Genomic DNA, 24,084 nt, shown 5'->3' with positions numbered 1-24,084 from the left:
GAATGCTGTCATGTGTCTTGTTTGATAATTTTATGTCTTGTTTGCTATAGAAATTTTAAATACTTAACTAGTGATTACAAAGGCATGCATTTCTGAAAAGGTGGCTTTTTTGTTTGTGGGAACAACTCAATTACACTGCAAGAAGAAAATTAGCAGATGCAATATGTTGTTGCATGAGTTACATACGTGTGTGGAACAGCTAAAAGATAATCCTGTGCATGATCTCATGACACGTAATTTTTTTTAACGCATGAAACTGGCAACAAAATACATTCTATGGAAAAGAGCGTATCTGATTTTTTTCAGTTAAAAGTTTAGTTGTTGTGGTTTTATGTGATGGTCCAAGTAATTCAGTGTGGTGCTTGGAAGTTCATGGGCATTCACTGTTACTAAAATCAAGGAGCTGATAATTCTCACATCTAAACCAGGCAGTTATGTATATATTTAAAAGCAAAACTATACAGACTTGCTCATCTTCATTTGAAGTAGAAAAAAGTTCCTAAATTTTGCCTTTGAGTGGAAATTCTTTTTGTTATTCAACCTGTGTAATTTTTATAAAAGTATTTCACAAATTATCCCCATTTTGTCCACCACTGTTCTTTTGTAGGGTGTGTATGTATTCTTTTAGTAGTTCATTGCAGAACATTTAAAACATTTTAAAATATATTTTTTTGGAAGCGATATCTCAACAAAAAGGCCAGTGGATCTATTGACAAATTGCACTTGTTTCCATCACTATTTTAGTAATGATCAAAAATTTAAAAGCTATGTGAATGTTTTTTCTTAGGCTCTTCCAGTTTGTCCTCAGGTAGTATCTACTAGTCCTTCTACATGCAAAATAATAGTTACGCTATCAGTTAACCTTATTTCCTTTGCTATTTCAAGTCCTCGCTTCATCCTGTATCCAGAAGGGTGCTTAAATTGTTAATGTCAGCTGACTTGTGCTAGATGCTTAGGGTTGCTATGTAGACCTAAGCTTTTCATTTTAGAATGAGTATCTTTGGAAAAGAAAATTTGGTGAGTTTCCAATATATGCCATGAAAATTTGTTTTCTTGGAGATGAAATATGCTAATTGGAAACTGTAGATTTGAAGGTGTGCATAGTAATGGAGAGATGGTATTAGGTTATCCTTGAGATACGACAAAATAAAGGAATGTCAGTGTTAGCAATGACAGATCCCTGATACTGAAGCCTGGAGTAGGTGTGAGTATAAGGTTTTCTGTCTGGTTTAGGAAGCAGCCTTTGTAACAACCTGTTTCTTACTAGTCCCCTGAGAAACTTAACCATAATTAATGCAATTAATCCAGTCTTCACTTAGTGTTAGCTCTTAAACATAGACTGCTGAAATAGACTGACTTCCTAAGTTGGCAGCGACATTATTTGCCTTGGCTATACCTGTATTTCTCTCAATGTGAAACGAATGAATAACGAGGTCTTTATTATGATGGAGATCTGACTGCTTTGATTGCAGTCTGTTCTTCATGTGTAACTTCTGGCTTGGTTTCAAGTAGTCATGTTGGTCAGTCAGTTTAAGACTGCAGTTCTTAAGACATGTATGTGCTTGATCTTATGCACAGATAATGATGTGTAATTACAGTGTAGAAGGTATGTGTGGGGAGCTATAAGAGTTACCATGAATGAGAAAGGGCAATGTTGTTAGTTCATTACTTACGGATTAGGAAATGGCTATGGATTTTTGTGGATTGGGAATCCCTCACAATTTGTAGAAGATACAGTAAGTTGTGGTAGTATTTTGGTAGCTGACAGTTTTGTAAAATTAATTTCAGACTTCAGTCCCTGAAGGATGTCGGATATGTAGCAGGAAAGGGGTTATAATGCAGTTGGATTGTTTGATCTTTTGGTTTAAGTGTGAAGTGTAAGCCTTGTCCATTTATATTGAAGGTATTGACTCTGATACGTTGATCGAAAATAAAGTGAGCTTGTTTATGGTGTTGGTTCTAGATGTTATTTAAGAACCTGGAATGGAACTATTTCTCGTTTTATGTGATAGGTAAAGTCTATATAAGCAGCATAAATAAGTCCAATTTGTGAATGTACATTCAACATAATTACTTTCTTTTTGAGCTGTTATATGTTTCTCAATTGTGCTCTTCAAAATGTAGGTGCTTTTGAAGTAGTAGGTGAGGAAATGCCTGTGTCTGGAAATTACTTTTTGTAAGATAGTTTAAATGTGAGAGGTAGGTTTTTCCCCCAAGTCTTAGGAATAAAAAGTTGAATTGCTTGTTGTTAAAGGCTGGCATAGTTGTCACAAAAAATATTACTCAAAACCAACATAAAGCATGCTGGGCCTAAGTGAAGAGGTCAGTTGCTTTTGTGTTAATTTTCCCACATCAACTGAACAGTTGATGCACATTGAAAATGGTTATTTTTTGAATGAAGTAAGTCTTGCATACATGCTTAACTACAGTTGTGCTCTATAACATTGTATATATAATATGCTTCACTTTGGAAAAATTTATTTGCACCTTGTCTTAGGAAAATTTGCTTACTTGTTGTTCAGTTATGATATGGGTTATTCTTGTGGTCATACAAACTACGCTGATTCTTAAATTCAGTGTTCGCAGGATGGAGAGCAAGGAGATACTAATGTTACGAAGTGCTTGATTGTGCGGAACTGTGCAAGTGTGTTATTTCCAAACATGTCAGTTAAAGTTCCAAGGCTTGTCATGCTATCATCTATTTTTTGTATATGTTTTTGTTAATTACTTTGCTCTTTGCAGCATTCTGTTCAAGTAAGAAGTGACTTAAAATCTTTAGAACTGCATTCCTGAAAAAACATATATATATATATGTTTATGCCTGTCTTGCTTGTCATTGACTGTACTATAGGCTATTGAGTTTAGAAAATCACTGATAAAACCTGCCAACAGTTTTTTAAGAAGTCATCATGGATTCATAAATCATAGAATCCTAGAATCATTTAGGTTGGAAAAGACCCTTGGGATCATCGAGTCCAACCATCAACTCCACTCTATGAAGTTCTCCCTTACACCATATCCCTTAACACCACATCTAAAAGACTCTTAAACACATTCAGGGATGGTGAGTCCACCACCTCCCTGGGCAGCCTATTCCAGTGTCTAACCACTCTTTCTGTGAAGAATTTTTTCCTAATGTCCAGCCTAAACCTACCCTGCTGCAGCTTGAACCCGTTCCCTCTTGTTCTATCACTAATTACCTGTGAGAAGAGACCAGCACCAACCTCTCTACAGTGTCCTTTCAAGAGAGTGATGAGGTCTCCCCTCAGCCTCCTCTTCCTCAAACTAAACAGTCCCAGCTCCTTCAATCGCTCCTCATAAGATTTATTCTCCAGGCCCTTCACCAGCTTTGTTGCCCTCCTCTGCACTCGCTCCAGCACCTCGATATCTCTCTCGTATTGAAGTGCCCAGAACTGGACACAATACTCAAGGTGTGGCCTCACCAGTGCTGAGTACAGGGGGACAATCACCTCCCTCCTTCTGCTGGTCACACTATTTCTAATACAAGCCAGGATGCCATTGGCCTTCTTGGGCACCTGGGCACACTGCTGGCTCATGTTTAGCTGCTTGTCAGTTAGAACCCCCAGGTCCTTTTCTGCCCGGCAGCTCTCCAGCCACACTTCCCCAAGCCTGTAGCGATGCATGGGGTTGTTGTGGCCCAAGTGCAGGACCCGGCACTTGGCCTTGTTGAAGCACATTCCATTAGCATTGGCCCATCGGTCCAATCTATCCAAGTCTCTCTGTAGAGCCTCCCTATCCTCATGTAGATCAACACTCCCGCTTAGCTTCGTGTCATCTGCAAACTTGCTGATGATACACTCTGTGTCCTTATCAAGGTCATCACATCATCACATCAATAAAGATGTTAAACAGAAATGGTCCCAACACTGAGCCCTGAGGGACACCACTTGTGACCGGCTGCCAGCTGGATTTAACTCCATTGACCATCACTCTTTGGGACCGCCCATCCAGCCAGTGCTTGATCCAGCAGATCGTACGCTCATCCAGGCCATGAGCCGCCAGTTTTTCCAGGAGAATTCTATGGGAGACAGTGCCAAATGCTTTTCGAAAGTCTAGGTAGACAACGTGCACAGCCTTTCCCTCATCCAATAATCGGGTCATCTTGTCATAGAAGGAGATCAGGTTCGTCAGGCAGGACCTGCCTTTCATAAACCCATGCTGACTAGGCCTGATCCCCTGCTTGTCCATTATATGACTTGTAATGGCACTCAAGATGATCTGCTCCATGACCTTCCCTGCTACCGAGGTCAGACTGACAGGCTTGTAGTTTCCTGGATCCTCCTTTCTGCCTTTCTTGTAGGTGGGTGCTACATTTGCTACCCTCCAGTCCATTGGGACCTCCCCAGTTAGCCATGACTTCAGGTAGATCATGGAAAGTGGCTTGGCGAGCATGTCTGCCAACTCTTTCAGCACTCTTGGATGTAATCCATCTGGTCCCAAACACATAATATAAATTCAGATGGACTTTAGATGGTATGAACTGTAAGTATACACATAGTCAGGAATCATAGGAACATCACTTCTCTTCGGAACAAACCTCTAAAGACAAGTAGTTGTAAACTTAGTAGTTGGAGACAGGTTTGTAAACCTGGATATCAAAGGTGTTTCCATTTTTTTAGTAGGTACTTTTGAACTGTCCTCCTTGTACTGTGGAGTAGGCTTTCCTGCAAATACTTAACAAATCCCACCCTTCTGTTTAAAGCAATAGGAGTCATCTTGAAAAAGTGGCATTAGGTATTCAGGAAGTTATTGTATCATACTTCACCCCCCTCCCATTCTCAGACTGCTTTTTTTTTTCTGATAACGTAAATATTTTACTGGTCTGTATGTGAGTCATTTGATTCTTTTTTTGAAAAACACAGTTCAGTATCTTAATGGTCTTTGTGAAGTTTCTCGCTTTTCTGGATGGTCATGATGCTTAGAATTTATCGTAGATTGGCAGGCTGTGATTGCTGAATGCTTTAGAAATTCAGTTGTCATTCCAGAAACATGTTACAGAATCACAGAATCGTAGGGTTGGAAGAGACCTCTGGAGATCATTTAGTCCAACTCCCCTGCTAAAGCAGGGTCACCCAGAGCAGGTTACACAGGAACGTGTCCAGGCGGGTTTGGAATGTCTCCAGAGAAGGAGACTCCACCACCTCTCTGGGCAGCCTGTGCCAGTGTTGTCAGATCTTAATCTATCCTTGGCTTTATGAATTGAAAATGATAGAAAGCAGTCTGCTTTTCACCTGAGCAGCTTTTGTGCAGAACTTTAAAATGCCATTTTAGTAAATCTGTCTCCATAATATTCTCCTTTTTCTGCACTGTTTTGTTTAGTGTGTATGCATGTAAGATGTGAGTAATCTTACTCTATTAAAGAAATCAAAATGCTGATTATAAGTTCTTAAGAATCAACAAGTTGTGAGGAAGGAGTCTTCTGTATAACTATTAAGTATACATTCAGTCAGTTTTGCAAACTGGATCATTAGGAAGTTTCAATTATTAAGTAAGACAAAATAGTATAAGTGGAGTCCTAGCTGTCTGGTAACTATTTAGTTCTGATGTGAATTCTAATACTAATCAACAACATCCACTTCACAAAACTACCTACGAAGTTGATTATTCATTGATATACTAGCAATCCTTGTAGAATTGTTGAGGGTATATTAAAGGTACACCAAACTACTCATAGATTATCATTCTATTAAGGGTATATTTATTATCTGTACACTGATCTGATAGACTTTTTTCCAGAGATATTCTTCTGTTGCTGTCTGTAGAAGCACTGCATCAGGGTGATACGATGAAAATTTTAGCACTGTTGCGTATGCCGTAACGGTTCTCGGGAGCTTAGTCATGTGCTTTTGGTCAACAAACATAGTAAATTCAATGAACAAATGCAGAAGACTGCTTGACTGTAAGGAGTATCTTATCTTCAAAATTAGATGCTCTTTCTGAATGAGCACATTAATCTGCATTTTAATACAACATGTTCCCTGAATCTGGCAGAATGCTGAAAAGAGCAATGTTAATGTTTGAACCTTGAGATAGCAAGGAGAAAATTCCATTTTTACTGTGATGTCTGAGATGATGTGTCATGTTGCAGTGCTACTACCCTTTCCTGAAATTCTCACTACCTGTGAAGATGGTTTTAGAACACCACGGAATAGTAGGTGAAAAGAATATGAATGCCCCCAGGAGGTAACCCATAGTGTTTGGGTTTTAGATTCTCATTTCATAGTGGTCTTATCTGGGTATTGTACAGATGTCAGGCACATTGCTTGTATGTGTTTTGGGGCTTTTATTTATTATTTTTAAGGGAGAAGCTATGTTTCTTGTTGCCAAGCTGTCTAGCAACAGTAGTAGTTCTGGTGACGGATATCAAGATGCATTAAAAGTGTATGTATTTTAAACCTTATGCTGAAAATTTGATTTTAAAAGGCAAAAAAAAAGTCTGAGACTTTCACAATTTCACTTGTTCACAATTCTTTGAGGAATCTAAGTATGTTTGATTAACAGATGGATTAAAGTGAAAATGTTCTACTTTTTGCACCAAGCATTACTACATGAAAATGACTTTTCCTGGCTTTTCGCATACAGCTCAGCAAGTAACAATGATGACATAATACTAAATACAACTATATATCTCTTGAATTCAATTATTTAAATTACTTCAGGGATGATAGGTAGATAAGTTGAATGAAACTCCTGTGTCTCTTCATGGAACAAGTCTTACTTTAATATCAATGTTAGTAATAATACTGTGTGAAACTTAGTCACTGAATTAAATATATGTAAATTTGTTAGCATCCTGTTCTGTTATGCTCTCAATCTGTTATAATGAACAACTGATCTTAAGTTCTATTTTAAAAAACAATCTTTAATATTTCTTCAAGCACAGGTGAAGCACTCTAAACTCTCTAGAACTTACTCTTTTAATGTACTAATATCCTTTATCTTGTTAAGAAATGAAAAATCAAGTTTTTTAATGCATCTACTTGGAGTCTTTGAACAGATGTTTTTTACTTATGCATTTCTGTTGTTTGCTTTCTTAGCAGTGGACTTCTAGTAGGACATAATAAAATTGTGTTAACTTAAAGAATTACAGTAGCTGTAACACATTTGAGTGAAATAATTGAATTTGCTTTTGGATATAGTTTAGAATATTGTTTAACTTGTGTTTTAAATGGAAATAAGCTATAAATAATTGGGTGGGTGTTGTGGGTTTTTGTTTTGTTGGTGTTTTGTTTAGTTTGTTGTTTTTTTTTTAATGAAGTAGTTGGTATTGCATTTTCACTGCTGCTTGATTTTTGTGTTTGTAGAGCCAGAATGAAGACTGGGGAGGTTTGTCTGAGGATATCTTATGATTAAGAGCAATCTAAGGCATTAGCCCTTTTGACCCCCATCCAAATGATTGGTAACTACGAAGTTTACCATTTTGGTGGCATGGATTAAATGGGTGCTATGCAAAGACTGCTGCACGTGTTAATTAAGTCCTTGCAAGGGTAAACAGAAAATGGGTGATGGGCTTAACTTTCTGCAATACTTGCATGATGGTCTTTGAAGAGTGCTTTGAGTGTTCCCTGTTATTTTCCTTTTTTGTACTAACCGCATCAACTTGAAGTGTCTTACTTCTACTAGCTTTCTTTGGTGTTGATAATTAAGTGGGATGATGCAAGTTAGAGAAATGGATACCAAAACTAATAACTAAACAGATGTTTGGCTTTGTTTACTTACAATCAACCCATGTAAACGTGTATTTACTGGAAAATGAGCTGTTTACATCTGCTGTGCAAAGAAAATCGGCCCTAAAAAGACTGGGTGCTGCTGCAATTGACTGTATATCAAGTGCCGGATGCTGCATGATAGAACAAAGCTTATTTGCATATATAGTGCATTGCAACATATTTTTGTCCAAAGCATAAGTGGAATACATTGTGGCAGTCCTACTACTAAAGGTAAGATTTTATTTTGTGTAAGGCAGGTTTAAAACACACATGAAAATGATTTGCTGGAGAAAGCTAATTTAGTCCACTGCTTATTTGATATCATGATAAACAAGTAGTTCAGTAAACAAGCTGGCTTTTGTAATGTGGAACTGCAGTTAACAGTTCTAATCTCATATGCAGCTTTATAAATATCAGGATTTAGTTCCCAGACAAAAGATAATTATTATAGTAGACAAATTGTTCAAAATCAAATTCACTGTTGGTGTATGTGTATTTTTACTATTTAAAAGTTACCTAGTATATGATAAAGCTGTTGATCTTTTTTGAGGAGTGGGGAGTAGCTAATAACTTACTTGCATATTAGACTGGAGAATTACAGCAGCCAACAAGTCATTTGTTCAAAATAGAATTTCTTACATTAGTTTAGACATCATCTAAAACAATGATAAGAAAACCTAAATGCTCAAGATGGCCTTTTTTCACAGTTTTTTCCTGTCCTTATTGCTTTTTCTGTCCTCTTCATGATAGCAAATTCATTGTATGAACAGTGTGATTCTCATGGTGAGGTTAGTATTAACACTACGACTGTAAAAGTTTCCGTGTGATTAAAACTTTAAAAAGTATTTATAGTGTTTGGGACCTATGCTAAGCATAGAGCATTTAGTCAGGAGTCTTAATCTTTTTTGTTGTCTTAAATGGCTACAAAGACCAATTCTGAAACGTGCAAGCTCAGGCTTAGAGAATTCTTTGTGACTCCAGTTTTACTTGTCTGCAATATGTTCCTGATAAACTCTGCGTATGGGCTTAGTTTTAGTTGAACTTTGTCAACTTTGCTTTGTCCTCATTAATTTAAACTGGCATTATCGGATGCCTATGGGATGCTGCTTCTTTTCTGGTACTGTTCCCTGGAAGGAGTGAAGGAATAGTCACTCTGTACAGAGCTTAATTTACACCATTGTCATGACTGCAAAGAATATGGGGAAATGGGGATGGCATCTGCTGGGGTGAGCGGAGAGGGACAGAGATAGATGATTGCACCTAGGAAGAGATGGGGACAGTTTGCCTGGTGAAAGGAACTGCAGCTTATATATAGTAATGAAGATCATCTGTGGTAAAGAAAGATCACCTGAGGTCAAGAAGGTTGTCATTGGGCAAGGGGAGGGGTTTGACTCCTCCTTCTGAGCTTCTGTGCTCGGATTAACCAGGCACTTAACTAATAGGTTATACAACTAATAGGTTATATATCTTCAAGTTATTTAATCTGTGTTACTCTATCAAGCATAAATAAGCACTACATGAGTAGAATTTGGTTATTTCAGGGCTGCTTCAGGGAGATTTGCTTGTAAACTAGAGTGTTGAGTTCTACATGTGCTGTATGAAGTTGAACAAGACCAAGTGCAAGGTCCTCCATCTGGGTCGGGGCAATCCCAAGCACTGATATAGGCTGGGCAGTGACTAGCCTGAGAGCAGCCCTGAAGAAGAGGACTTGGGGGTGCTGGTGGACGAGAGGCTCAACATGAGCCATCAGTGTGCACTAGCAGCCCAGAAAGCCAATCATACCCTGGGCTGCATCAGGAGAAGCGTGGCCAGCAGGTAGAGGGAGGTGATTCTCCCCCTCTACGCCACTGTCATGAGACCCCACCTGAAGTACTGCGTCCAATTCTGGAGCCCCTACTACAAGAGAGATATGGATGTGCTGGAACGTGTGCAGAGAAGGGCCACGAGGATGATCAGAGGGCTGGAGCACCTCTCCTATGAGGACAGACTGAGAGAGTTGGGGTTGTTCAGTCTGGAGAAAAGAAGGCTCCAAGGAGACCTTATAGTGGCCTACCAGTATCTTCAGGAGGCCTACAAGAAAGCTGGTGAGGGACTTTTAGGATGTTGGGTAATGGTAGGACTAGAGGGAATGGATTAAAACTAGAGATGGGACGATTCAGACTGGATGTTAGGAAGAAGTTCTTCACCATGAGGGTGGTGAGACACTGGAACAGGTTGCCCAGAGAGGTGGTGGAAGCCCCATCCCTGGAAGTGTTTAAGGCCAGGCTGGATGGGGCTTTGAGCAGCCTGTTCTAGTGGGAGGTGTCCCTGCCCATGGCAGGGGGGTTGGGACTAGATGATCTTGAAGGTCCCTTCCAACCCTAACAATTCTATGATTCTATGTATGGCAAGTGTAATAAGCCACATATCTAGAAGCAGTCTGTTCCATACAGAATTTGGTTAAATTTAAGGTAAGCTTTGTATAATGTTGAAAAACATAAGTGAGGTACAACTATAAAGGGTGAAATCTCTTTATTGTACACTCAAGTTCTACCTAATAGAACTTATGCTTTCTATCAAGAGCGGTTTACAGGTTCTGAAGTCATGGTCTTGAGTCAGGGTACAGTTTCCTCATCACCTAAAACCATGCTGACAGTGACTCTTGTCGAGATGGCCAGATCCATTCCTGCTGTCACCTTTGTGGTGACACTTGCATTGATCCACTTGCCCTGTGGTTATGTGGCTCCTAGCTTGTTAGCTAAAACCTGAAAATATGCAGGGGAGTATGAGGGAAGTGCCAGGAGGAGGAAAGGGGTGGCATTGAGAAGGGAAGTAAATGGCAGCTGCATTTGGTGGCAGCCAGGAATACTACTAAAGCTAATGGTGTAACTTAAATTATGTTTTATTTTTAACAATTCCCAGTGTATCTAAGTGTTTTAAAAAGCCAGTGTTCCCCATGTGTCTTGTCTTATGTCTACTGTGAATCCCCAAGTCAGCTAGCATAGTTTGGTAAGTTCTAAGTTACCTGTCTTAAGCTGCACCCCTGCTGTTGGCTTGAGTTGTGGGAGTGTGGCAAGGATCTTCAGCAGCAGTATTGACTTACTGAGTTTGTCCTTTCCCTCCCTGTTTCCTTTGTGCCAGAGAAAGTATTTATATGACCATTCTAGAACCGTAATTCAGATCTATTTAAGCTGATCCAATTTAAAGCACTCATTTCTAAAAACATATAGTCAGCAGCTTTTCTGTGTTTACAACTTGGCCCTGCAAACATTTGTCCAAACAACTATAAGAAGGCAAAGTGCTGCAGGAACAGGAAGGAAGGGGAATGCCTAAATGCCATTTTCATGGAAGCTGAATGATATTGGACGTGACATGGCTTGTTACAGCAGTGTATTCTGGTCATCCCTCCAAAGATAAAGCCCTGCAGTTTAAGAAATGGTTCTTTAAGCAAAGGGGAGTAAGTAATGCCAACCTGTAGCTGCAGTGCTGGAAAAAAATGGAAGAGAACATTAATGAATCCTTATGTGCCTCGTTTGGCAAACTGCCAAACATACAGACACTGTGGGATTATCTGATTGAGAACTCAGTGATTTGTAATAATTTTGGCTCTAGCTTCACAATACAAAGTATTCAGCAGTAGTATTTGCTTAAAGCATTTGTGTGTTTGTGGTGGGGAAGTGGAGCCTCCAGTGGATGCTTAGAATCATCCTTACCCTTAAAGATTAGACTGTCAGTTCTTCATAGCTCACTGTGTAGCAACTGATTGGCAGGTATAAACCACTGCCTCTCGGAGTGATTATCACCTCTGATCCAGCAGATCAGAATAGCAACTGAGAAGCAGAAAGCACCCACTGTTATCCAGTTACAGTATGTGAAGTTTCCACTGATATTTTTACTTCTGCTTCTGAGAGGGAGGCAGGCAGGTCACTGCTGATTTTATGTCATATCCTTCTGCTCTGCTCTGTTGAGGTGGTGTTTTAGAGCTGAAGTGTGTGCATATGCTAGGATGTTTTGCTGAATAACACTTGCATGACTGCTGCTGTTGCAGACTCCAGTTGAGTCTCTTTAGTCCTCTCTGTATGGGATTCTGCAGACAAGATCTTGACTTGGAGTTGGCATTGATGTAGGATTGTTCAGCATCATAGTTAATATTTGTCTTTGAACACATTCAAGACCACATGGGTGTTTTTAGGTTCTCTGACAAAACACTTTGCTCTCCTTTGAAAGTAAAGCAGAATTTCCCCAATACCCATGTAATTTGGAGTACCTGAATAGTTAGTTAACCAAAGATTGGGAAACTGATACTCTACTATTTTGAAATCCCTGAAAACACAAGTGAACAGCAGCAATTTCCTAAAAGCAGCCTTTCATTAGAAATATTTCCTAATAAAGATTTGGAAGTAGAGCGTAAAAGTAATTACTTCTGAAGCATTGCTAAAGAAGTGCTTGTTAAATGTAATCGCTTCCTACTATAAGAACCTCATGTTTTTAAACAGAAACCCTCATCCCTTGTCTCTCCTTTCCCATTGGCCTGTTTCTCTAGAACAAACTGCTGTGCACCGTGTGGTCCCATATCTTGTCTGTTGTTCTAGCTTCAGGTTTGTTTACATGCTGGGGGAAAAAAAGCCAAGCCTTTATCAAAAGGTCACAGTTGTAATTTTTGCCTGCAGTTTAACAGGGCTTGCTGTCATAGACTTTGTGCTGGTTTTGATGGGAAAGAAGTCAAAACAAAAACCTAAGCAAACTTTCCCTGAAAAAAGAACGCGTGCCAGGTATTCATGAAGTCTATGTCACTGCTGTGTGATGTTGCCGGTAAAATGGCAGGACTGCAAAACACTGAACTTAAGTCAGTTTGGTGTAGGCATGAATAATTTCTTGTCTCTCTCTTGCCTGAGATAATAGACTGTTTTCTTGTCCACTACAGACATAAAATGTCTTAAATTGCAGCAAGAAAATAATTTCAAAGTAGATGTTAGGCAAATTTTCCAGTGGTGATAAGGAAGCATTTAAGTAGATTGCCTGGGGGACATTAAAAGTTTCCATCACTGGATGCCTTTAACAGATTAAGCATCTCTCAGGAATGTTACAGGTATGCTGTTTGGGGGAACAGATTAAATGAACTCCCTTCTAATTTTGGTTTGATTATGATTTTTAATTAGGTTGGGTCATGACAAACTTGGCTCAGAAAAATGTCAGTTGGGTTGGGCTAGCTAAATAGTTCTGTTGACTCAAATCAACTCTACCGTTTTCCTAATTTAAAAATCTCTAATGACTCAGGCTGAAAATTTCAGAGACTGTTATTAGCTTTTTAAAATGAGTTGTAAACACAGACATCAGTTTGAAAAAGATTAATTCTAGTAACTTTAAAACATTGTGGAATTGCAATGTGCAGCTTGCATTGTAGAGCTGTTACTGCTTTGGCAAAACTAGGATCTAAGACTTACATGTTAAAGTCAGATAAACAATTTACATCAAATTTTTTAAGTGATGATTTTTCAGAGTTAGTGTTTCATGTTAGTTTACCATTATATTGTGCTGTGAGGATACCACTGCTTCTTCCCTGGCTGCTAGATCAACTCATTTATAAACTCATCAGATCCAGATAGCTAGCTACCTTAAGGACATGCTTCACAGGCTCAGATGTTGTGTGATGTCTGCAGAGTACCACAGAAGTAGTCTAGATACTGGTTGTAGAAATTGACATCTGTCCTTTCCTCCAGATTGTCTTTTCTGGTATTCATGCCAGGAGGCTAACTGCTCTGGAGACAATGTGGCAGGGGACACAGTAAAAAATTTAACAAATCATAGTTGGAGCTTGTGAGATACTGTAGTTCTGTGGTGGCAAATAATTTGTCAAAACTTTATTTTCCTTTCTGTTGTTTGTCAGGGTGCCCACAGTGCTGGACCCTCTGTGCATGAAGGTCTTGGATGTCCTCAGTGGGCTACAGAGGTCTCACTGAAACTGCAGCGTTTTCCATCTCGCAATATTGCTGTTATCGCTTCATATCTCAGTTATTGTTGTCTTCCATTTAATCTTGTAGGTTCACCTCTACAATGTGAGTTTATTACTAGTCTAGGTGCAGGTGGTGTTTACATGTTCTGTAAGCTAAAAAGCCACCAGGAGCGAAATAAACACTTTTCTTCCTATTGTTGTCTGACAATCTATCTTGCTTTATCAGTAGATAAAAAGTTTTTGTTAAGATGAGACACTAATCCCATAACAGTAATTTGAGTCAATCATCTAATTTTGTGTACCAGGATTTTCACATCAAAGACAGTTAATTCCTCAAATTACAAACTGTTGAAAATATGAACAGGGTGGGGAATACCCCAGGGGTGTGGAGGAGAGTAGAAGTTTGGAAAGTACTGAAAGGTGAAAAGTCGATAAACATGAAATGAATGCTTCCATGCCCTTATTTGTTCATTCATTTAGTTGTGTAAAAGGGAACATGATCGGCGCCTCCAGGCCAAAGAGTGTGCTAAAGAATGTGTGCAGCCTGGGATAATCTCTGAACACAACAACAATGAATGGTAATCAACCTCATAAAAGTGCTAGAAAATGAGCTGCTCTCATTCTTCTTCCCTCTGTCCAGAAGAGCTATTTTTAAATTTAGGAGAAATGTGTTACAAGATTTGACAAGCATTTCAGTGAAGACACCAACTTTGATGGCTCCAGGTTTCCAAGGGTGAAACACTGGAAGATATGAGTTGGATTTTTTTTTTTTCCAAGGAGGGGAGAATCACAGTCACATGTGTGCATGTATGTTCCAAATAAAAACTGAAAATATGAAACCGTAAAAATTGGGCATTTGAGATTGTTACAGTATGCCTGCTTTTCAGTTGTCTTCATGTATCTGTATCATGCCAACAGTGTAAGTAAAGCAGAAGTTTTCCTTAAGTACCTCTCTGGGAATTTTTTTGTCTTTGAAGAACTGCAGAACTGTCTCCAGCAGTTCTAGAGTTAGTATTTTCATTTCAGTCAAAGCTCCTACTCCTTGGGGCTAGTACTGTATACTACCATCATGCAATTCCTTTTCCAGTTAGGAATATGCCTCAGCATTTTGTTTTTAATGTAGACTGACAGTTGACTTAAACAGTAAGAGAGGTTTTAAGAGTTAAAATTCACATTTGTAATTCTCTATTATATACCAAATTCTTTTGAGTTCTACCAAAATCACAGCAGACTTCATATAACATATTTGCAACTGTCACTGAGCTATAGGTGCTGTTGTTTTGAGAACTACTGGATTTGTAGTTGGCTTATTCAGAATAATTTTAACTACTATGGAATAATGTTTAGAGTACTTGATACTGAAAAGCGGTATATATCCTGTAAAGCTTCTAGGATGTTTTTGTTGTGCTTTTTTGTAATTGGAGATTAGAAATTTAAAATATACAAGCTTGAACATGTGAATAAACTGAGCTGGCACAGAGGAAATTCCTAGGTTTGGAAGTCAAGGGAACTTTCTCAGTTCTGTTATAAGAATTCTATAATTCTGGGGGTTGAGATACTAAAATGGATTGAAGATTTTAATTGGTACATGATGAAAGATGGTAACTGCTACTCAGAGAGTTGTGTTTTGTGCCTTTTTTTTCTTGTTTTCCTCCCAGAAGATGTGTAATGGGCATACATGGGTCTGATACACCTAAAATACTATTACTCCATTAAAAATGTCCTCATCTGTCTTAAGGGCACAAATTTTAATTAAAAAAAAAATTGAGTATTTCTTGCTTTCTAACTCATCTTTCAAAAAATGGTATACTAATGTTCATGCTAATAATATAAGAGTATTAAGTTTAGCGGCATAATTCAAAAGCAAAGAAAGCTGCCTGCCATGAGAGGTGTCTCAGATACCTACAATTTTTTAAGTAGGCACTCTTTGACAGAAATATTCTTTTTGCAAGTAGTGCCACTGCTGTACTACCCTGGCATGGTGCTGTGTTCTGGAGAGCTCTTTCCAATGTGTGTTTATTAGAGCAGATATGGTAGGTGATGTCAAAAGTTCACTTAGCCCGGTGCCCTGTCTCTGGCGGTAGCCAATAGTCAATGTCTACTGAAGAGGCTAGAATAGAGCAAATATATAGGACGGTCCATCTCTGGAGCAGTATCTCAGCTTCAAATATTTTTTGGCTGAGAGGAAACTCTAAGCTTACATAATACAGTAATTATGATGTGAAGTTATCCTGTATGTTGGTGGACCCAGCATGCAAGTGTGTGTGGGGGTAAACGATGGTTCTCCCTGCCTACCTCCTCACCCCACCCTGGAGGTCTAGATTAGTGAAAAATACAATATTGTATTTCTGTATCAAATATCCTTGTCATGTCAGAGATACATGAGATACAGAGATAGTCTTTTTGTTTTCTTGCATATCTGTCCACCTTTCTATTATGTATAAGAATATGTACATTTCTTTTGTAGCCACGTCATGAATACTTTAATGTCCCAGTGTACTAAATGGCTTCATTCATCATGCATGCAGAATTTCAGAGGAGATAGACCTGTGACTTACTCATGACAGAACATTACCATCAGCTTGGTGAATCCAGTCATCCTGAATCTAATAGAATACCACAACCATTCTCTGCTGTTGTACTTTCCTCTTCCCCTTTGTTTTACAGTGTTGTCTCTTCACGTGTCTCATTTCAGCAAAACTTGTGCTTGTTGGCATATGGTTTAATGTTTTTATTGCGTGTAAACTTGAAGTCTTACGCTTAAAAGTTCTGTAGAATTTTCTGAGCTGAACACTATATACTGCAATACCTATGCTGTAACATTACTTGACCTGTATTTATCTTTCAAAGTTTTGGTGGTATTTAAACATACACTAAAAACCTGTAGATTAAGTTAATGTTGACAGAGATACTAGTGAAGGAGTAGTAGTATGTGAAATGTGCATACCCACAAGTATTAAATGATGTTACACACAATTCTACACAGACCTTGCATCTTAATTAAAGATGCACATACCAGTATTCTTTTCTGAGACTGGCACAATAGTGTGGCTTACCTTACAAAGAGGAGGAAGGCAGAATTGATTAGGGCAAAGGGAATGACTTAGGTAAATCTGAAGTTACATTTGTATTTAAATGTTCAAAACACTCTTGTGAGTAGTTGAACAATTGCTGCTACTGAAGGAGAGAACGAGTTCATTGCTTTACAAGTCGTTAGTGTTGGGAAGATTTTTTTTTAAAGTCCATTAACAGTGTACTTGAAATATGTCTCCTTCAATTGTCATTTCCAGTTTTAAGTGCAGACTACCTTGTATATCAGAGAACTGCCACGAGAATTAATATGATAAGTACCTTTCAAATAAAGTGTGGGCAGAGTGAGGGGGCAGGTATTGCATCCTCTGTTTGCCTAGTAGAAGAGAATAATTTGTAACCTAAAATCAGTGCTGGTTTTGAAAATAGTTTAAATGTAATTAGCAAGGAGGTCATTACTGAGATTAACCACAGCTAGTTCCATGTACTATATGTGGTAATGCACTACCGATCAAATGTTAAACTGACATAAAAATGAGAGATTTAGAGGATTAGAAAAGATTTGGATTGGACTTGCAGCATTCTGAAATCTTAGAAAGCAAGATCATAGGAGTGGTTTTCCATTTCCAAGTTTGCCTTTTTTCTGTAAGACATTAACAATGTGTTTGAATGTCTGGTTAATGCTGCTTTAGCCTGCATTATTTCATGCCTGTTGGCTTAAAATGCTGTGCATTGAGCTGTAATGAGATGCTGTTTTTCTTGTTATCTGTATACAGCTGCTTGCTTCTAAATGACTAGGTAATGAATTAGCTTTCCTGGCATGTTTCAAATAAAGTATTGCATGCACTTTTGTCTCATGTGAATGACTTTTTTTCCTCATCTGTGTTCTGATATATTTCAAATTTGCATTGTTTGCCTTGGGTGATTGTGAGCTGCAGGTAGTGTATAATACTGCAGAATGTTTTCCATAACAATTGTATAAAATGTTTGACACTTCCTAAAACAAATAATGTGAACAAAACATAATATAATTCTATTTGTGTCTTAAAAGTCATAATTGATGAAATTATTCCTCTAGCAAAATGCATTAGTCTTTAGGTGTTCCTTTTGAGTTTATATTGCTGATGTGCACGTAGGAAGGCATGTCTGCCTTGAGGTTACTGCTGTAGTATGAAAAAATTTAAATCGTACTGAGTTTTACTGTGAGGTAGCTGGACAAGTAGCAGGTGACCTTGAAATACATTGCTTTAAATTCTTTAACCTTGATTTACTTGAAGAAATCGAATCTTTATTTAAGAATATGCCTGTTGAAAATTACTGACAACTTGGAAAGACAGTGGAGGCAATAATACTAAACTGCTCTAAAGATAGTAGCAGCAGTGCACTGTATTTCTTCATAGCTATTGAGGAACTTTTTTTCCAGGTAATTTAGTAAATATCCTGTTTCTCCACTGAGTAACTGTAAGTGTCCATTGCTGTCTAATCAATTTTAAACGGTGAAAAGTTGTTTTATTACAAATAGTTTCAAGATGCTGAAATGCTTGAGAAGTTATATTCTCTTAGAATACTCTGAGTTCTGTTGCTATAGTTAAGAATATAGGATTTTTTTGAGTAAAAGTGCTTTAAGTTGGTGTATAGGGGAGACGCATATCCTCTAAAATTAATGCAACAAGGTAATCTGTCAATATAATCAGACAGGTTATATTAAAAATGTTACATAGCCTTTTCTTCAATCAGTGTCTCCTTTTGGGGGATTTGGGTTAAAATACACATGCAAATCTTTAATCCTCTTGACATGTCTGGCTTTATCGAGGTCACTGCGGTTCCAAAAAATACTTAAATACTGCATCAGTGAGAAAAACCCCACTATATCTTTAATACACCGAGTGTCCTGTTTCCAGTTTTAACTTGCCTTTTTCTTGCAATTTCTTATTTGCTGCTGGCTTTTGGAAGCCATCTTAGAAGTGCTCAGAGGTGGCCTGTTTCAAGCACCTGACTTATTTTCAAATGAAGTTGCCATTAAAATACCATGGCTTACTCCTTCAATAATAAATCACCTTATACATGAACTGAATGAGGACTGTAACCTCGATCGTTTTGTGCTCCGTAGTCAAGGTTGATAGAGCAAATATTCTGGTGTTATTCGCAAGATGTAAGGCATTTAATTATGTATTTTACTGGCATTTTTTAAAATAAATATTTAGAGAGTAATTGAAGAATAATTTGTTTGCTGCCTTAACTATTATCTGCTTTTTTTTCTGCTTCATGACATGTCTTGTTTTAGGATGCTAAAGTAAGTTTATTCATACTCTGGATACTAAAACAGTTTTATGTTTCCATAAGGACACAGTATCCCTTTTTATTTACTGTGACGTTAATAATTACGGAAAAGGACAGCCTAATGTTTCTAATTAAACTACTGTTTCTTTTCAGATGATATAGGAATAATGAATACAAAACTGATGATAGCCTTTTGGAATTTTGTATTAAACAACTTGCTCTGAATCTAAACAAAGCTTTTTAAGATTAGAATTAACCTAAAAGTTTATGCCTGGTGTGGAATAATATAATAGCAATCCTGGCAATTCCTTTACTTCTATAGGAGTCAATTTATTGACACCAGGTGTACGATGGTACCTTGACCTGGTTTTATGAACTAGGCATGAGGCTGGTGAAAAAAATCTAGGCTCTTTATAAAGAGCTTAAGGGATACTGTTTCTTAGTTGTGTCAGTCATTTCATTCATCCGTTTATTCATTCTTCCCTAACAGATTTTTGAGACCCATGAAACACTTCACCACAAAAATCACTGACTCCATTGCGAGATAATTCCCCATCCCTCCCCAATGCATATCTCTGTTACTGGGTTGTGATTTGTTCCCTGCTGGTACATCTGAATTGCTTTATTTTTATTGCGCTTAAGGGCAATAAAATCTACCAGCTATTCCTGTGAACCATGACAATCTAATTAACAGCGCTTTGAGAAGTGCAGCTAATACTGTGTTTGCAAACTGCATTACTTTTTTATTTTCATGTCTTTCAGCTTTTCTTTTTTTTAATTAAGCATCTTTCGTACTAACTCATGTATGGTACTGTTCAATAGAAGCACAGGGTCCATTTACATTTACCACTGTCTCAACTTTTCCCTCCGTAGGAAGCAGAGACCCCACGTAGTGTACTTGAAGAAATTGGATTGACATAAATCTTCACATCAGCTGATGACATCTCAGTGTTTCATACTGTAAATGTTCACTGCCTTCATTGTAATGTTTAGCTAATGGTGTAAGATGCTGTTTGTCAGTATTACTGTTTTGCTAAGCTGCTTCATTCAGGCCTACAAGAAAAATACTTTTTTGAAAAAGGAACAAGAAACTAAAGTCCAAAAATCATGAAAGGGAATTGGATATCAATTGACTCAGTGTCTCCCTTCACTGCATTTATAGGAAGATTGCATTTGACTTCAATAAGTGTACTGTTTTTTATAAGCAAACTTAACTCCAGGAAAGAAATCTCATTATGACATAGCATATCTAAATGAAAAGAAACTACATGGACAACTCCAAATATAAAATGTTACGGTGTAGAAATTGTGTTTACACAGCCAAAGACTTTTGTTCATCTACATTTTAGTCAACAGTTGTGATAATTGTGCTTATTTCAGTTGATGCATAAAGATTGGGAATACCTGTTTACTACTGAATTTGTCATTATACCAAAGAATCCTGTTAGGATCTGCATATCAAACTGGTAAAAACTGTTAAGGTGATATTGCTTTTTGCAAGAAAACTGCAAACTGATCAATTCACTAGAAATGAAGGTGTATTTAAATGTAGCTACCTTGAGCAAAACTGTGCAGGTTACTATACTAAAAAGGGAATGCGTATAGTAAAAAATAATAAAAAAAAATCATTCCAAATAAGGAAACTGTTTTTAGCTCTGATATTAGCTTACTCTTAACATAAACACAAGAAAAGGAGGTAGGCTTTCTGGCTGTATAGAGAGGTGCATAATGAAAATTGGATACTTTTGAAGATGGGGAAAAAAGCTTTACAAAAGGGACTTTTTATTATTTTCTTTCAAACTCTATGAATTAATTTGTATTTATTGGTGTTTTATGGTTATGCTTTAATCGGTGTATAGGTACCTTTAAAAAACAACCCCCCACAGTAAGTGTCAGTGTCATTTTAACTCCTTTTCTTGACTTACATGTGACACATCCCTCATGAGACTCCTGCGTGATGTACAGTTTAACCAACTAATTTGCAGTGAGCGCTTTTAAATATTAGATTTGTATGCTAGATTCACTGCAAATCGTGTAAAGTGATACCAAGTAATATTTTGACACTTGTAGCAGACTTTCAGTCATTATAAACTAAACCTGTTTCACTTGAGGAAATTCGATTTGTGTATGCTTTTGAGTTTTGAGGCGGCAGTGCCGCGCTTTGGAGTAGCCAGGTTCTGCCGTGTCCCCGCAGGGTCCCCTCCCGCCCCAGGAACTTCGCTCCAGGAGTAAACGCTTTGGCTGGTTCCCTTGAGCAGGTAGCGCCGTGTTTTCGCAGAACTCCGCTTTGGCGTTGCTGCTGGAAGCTGTCGTGCGCTGCCAGCATCAGCATTGACGCAGCCGCCTGGAGAGCGAGGCCGCGGGCTCCACTCCGCCTGGGCTGCATTGAACCCACGGGGGAAGGATTGGCGTTGGCCCCCTGCAAGTCCCCCGGATCCAGATCCCAGTACAAACGCCCGTGGCAACAGAAGGGCCAGCCAGGGCAGGGGTGAGCTCATGGAGGTAGAATTTGGCTACTTGCGTCCTTTCTGGGATTCAAGTGTATTCTGATTAATAGAGACAGTTTTTAACCCAGGGCAGGGAAAAGCAGTGGTGTACACGTCCCCAGTGTGCAGCGTGCAGGGGTAGGTGAGGTTGAAGTGGTAGCAGAACGACCCTGTGTGTGACACTGAAGTAAAATTACCTTAAGTCAAACCCGAAGCAATTTTCTATGTATTAAACATGTTTTTAAAGTTTACACTGTCACTTGTATGTGCTTGGCTGGAGTAAGCTTTCTTGTGATTGTGACAAATAAACAGTTTGACCTCTGTCTGTCACATTGTTTTCGTTGTAATAAATGTCCATTTTTACACCATTGCTTTGTGTTTATATGTAATTCTGTTTTTTTGCAGAGGAAAGAAGAGGCTACTCAGTGCTAGCTTAAAAAAAGGGAAATTTTATTACAGTGCTTAAACTGTTCTTGAGCACTTTATTAAAAAAATGAGTATACTGTGTCCAAGATTAGTTATTTACAGCCATTTAAATTGTACAGAAAGCAATAAATTAGCAAGTTTTTGGAAGGCTTACCATATTAAACAGGAAATTTGTTAAAGCGGATGTTAAATTGATGCGGTAGTGCCCCTTCATTTGAAAATTAAACCACGTGTTGATTGAGAGAGGGTTCTGGATAACACAAACTCAATATTCAGTTCCTTAAATGGAATTATGAGCAAGTCAGTGCAACATTCACACTCCTAGTCTCAACCAAAAATTTCTCCCATTAATCTGTTCTTCAGCTTTCTAAAAGAACTGAACTGGTTGATGTTATCAGCCAAAGCATGGGGAAAACTTGCCAACTTAGGGCATCTCTTAAATCTAATATAAAATAAAATTTTATTTTTTAAATTTCCTGTCTTCTTGGGAAGGGGGGCGGGGCTAAAGAGTCAATTAGAGTTTCTGGATTGTTTAGGCAAGTGATTGTTGGCTTGAGTGTCTTCAGCTTCGTCACTGGATCTTTCAGAGGCTTTCCTAAACATCTGTTCTTTTTGAGTCAACGCCATGATGATGGTGGCCCTGTGGCTGCCTTTGTTAAGTTGCCATGTGCCATGGGTGATACTTGTGTGGCTTGCTTTGGAATCAGTCTCATCATTCACTGAAGTGTAACTTGTCACTGTTAATCTCTTTTAAGAAAAAAAATAAATCAGAGATAGATATTGAATTCAGCTGGTATATCAGTGCTGAATAGAAGGGTATGTGGAATAATAGGGGTTTATTTTAATTACATCAAAGGTAGAGTGAAAGCAAAATCAGCTGCACTCTTTAGATGATGTAAGAAAGTAAATTAAGCTTTTAAGTTTGTAAACTACCATAGGCTTTCATGTTTTGTAAGAAGTGCTGATCCGGGGCAGGAAGCAATAGCATCTTTAAGCAGGCTCTTGCATTTCTTTGGAAAAAATGTTATTATTTAATGCACAGGAATGTCATTGATAAACTTCAGGGCAGTTTCTGATACACTGAACATGGTAATGCAAAACCGAATCTGAGAAGGATGTGCCGCCATCCAAGGACATGACGCTGGGAAGTTCCTTGGGCTGCATTTCATATAAGGGCAGGGCTGGAGAGGCAAGGCTCGTTCCCCCTCCGTAAGCCTCCAGCATGCAGACAGGTGCCACCCCTCCTCATCCCCCTGATGGTGGTCAGCTACTCCAGACAGGCAGAAAGGGCCATCACATGGAAGCGGCCACCAGCCGGCCCTTGAGGGCATGCCGCTGCCAGGGGGCAAGCCCGCTTCCCAGCTGCCTAAACGCTGCTGGGAAGTAAAACTGCCTGCGCTCACAGGAGTTCCCATCATACCATCATTATTCCCTGTCTGCCACTGGAAAAATGGGATCTTACTTCCCGGCGTGGCTGTGTTCCTCCTCCCACAGGAGAAGGGTGGGAGCAGATCCTGTTCCCCATCCTGACTGCGAAACAGCCACCTGGCCAGCCCCCCCAGGGGCATCGACACTACTGCCCTATCCAGCTTCTTGCTGCTTCCTAAATGCCTGCCGTCACCATCCCCCTAAAGCACCGCAGTGATCCTTGCAGAATGCACAACTAATTGAAAAAAAAGAATTTTAAAAGCCACTGGTTTTAAGCAGTCATTAAAACCAAACCGAACCAAAACTTGTCCAATATTAATTCACTTTATAAGGTCCTTTTCTGTGGAATATGCAGAATAAAAGGCAGCGAGAACAAGCTCTTCCTTGCAAATTTAAATCCTTTCTGTGTTCTTCTGGGGCTTGTCCCCTTTGGAAAAAAAATAATTAAGCTTAACATTTAAGAACTTCTAGTCTCTTTGTCTCTTATGAATCAATAGCTCACTCGGCTAATAAGGAAACACAAAACCATGCATATAACACTACTTAAGATTATGAAGTAGGGAAACAATACTTAAAGATATGAACTCTGAAGTTAGAAAACTGGTTGAATTCCAGGTTTCATGCTAAGAAATGCAAACTAAATGTCAGACCTACAGCACTCAATTTCTGTGTAATGAACAGCCTGCATGTGAAAGTGAACGACAATTACAGCTACCAGTCCTACACTGCACACGTACGGCCAGCAAGTTTGGGTCCAGACCTCAAGAAAAAA

At 38.6% G+C, this 24,084-nt stretch overlaps 1 protein-coding gene across 5 annotated transcripts in view; it reads left to right on the top strand.

Moving 5' to 3' along the window:
• AP1S2 (adaptor related protein complex 1 subunit sigma 2) overlaps positions 1-21,826 on the top strand; it is a 37,333-nt gene extending 15,507 nt beyond the window's left edge. Inside the window, exons 5-7 of one of the 5 annotated variants that reach the window (XM_063342277.1) lie at positions 13,597-14,240; positions 16,130-18,985; positions 19,846-21,826. In XM_063342277.1, the coding sequence (XP_063198347.1) occupies positions 13,597-13,914 (318 nt within the window). In that variant the 3' untranslated portion in view covers positions 13,915-14,240; positions 16,130-18,985; positions 19,846-21,826. Of the gene's footprint in view, positions 1-7,325; positions 7,421-13,596; positions 14,241-16,129; positions 18,986-19,845 lie in introns of all 5 variants that reach the window. The other 4 variants (XM_063342301.1, XM_063342310.1, XM_063342294.1 and 1 more) reach the window with 4 other exon arrangements.
• Positions 21,827-24,084: the final 2,258 nt, after the last annotated feature.

This window comes from Chroicocephalus ridibundus, chromosome 1 (assembly GCF_963924245.1).
Source record: "Chroicocephalus ridibundus chromosome 1, bChrRid1.1, whole genome shotgun sequence".
NCBI lineage: Eukaryota > Metazoa > Chordata > Aves > Charadriiformes > Laridae > Chroicocephalus > Chroicocephalus ridibundus.
This window is presented reverse-complemented; position numbering and strand designations above follow the sequence as displayed.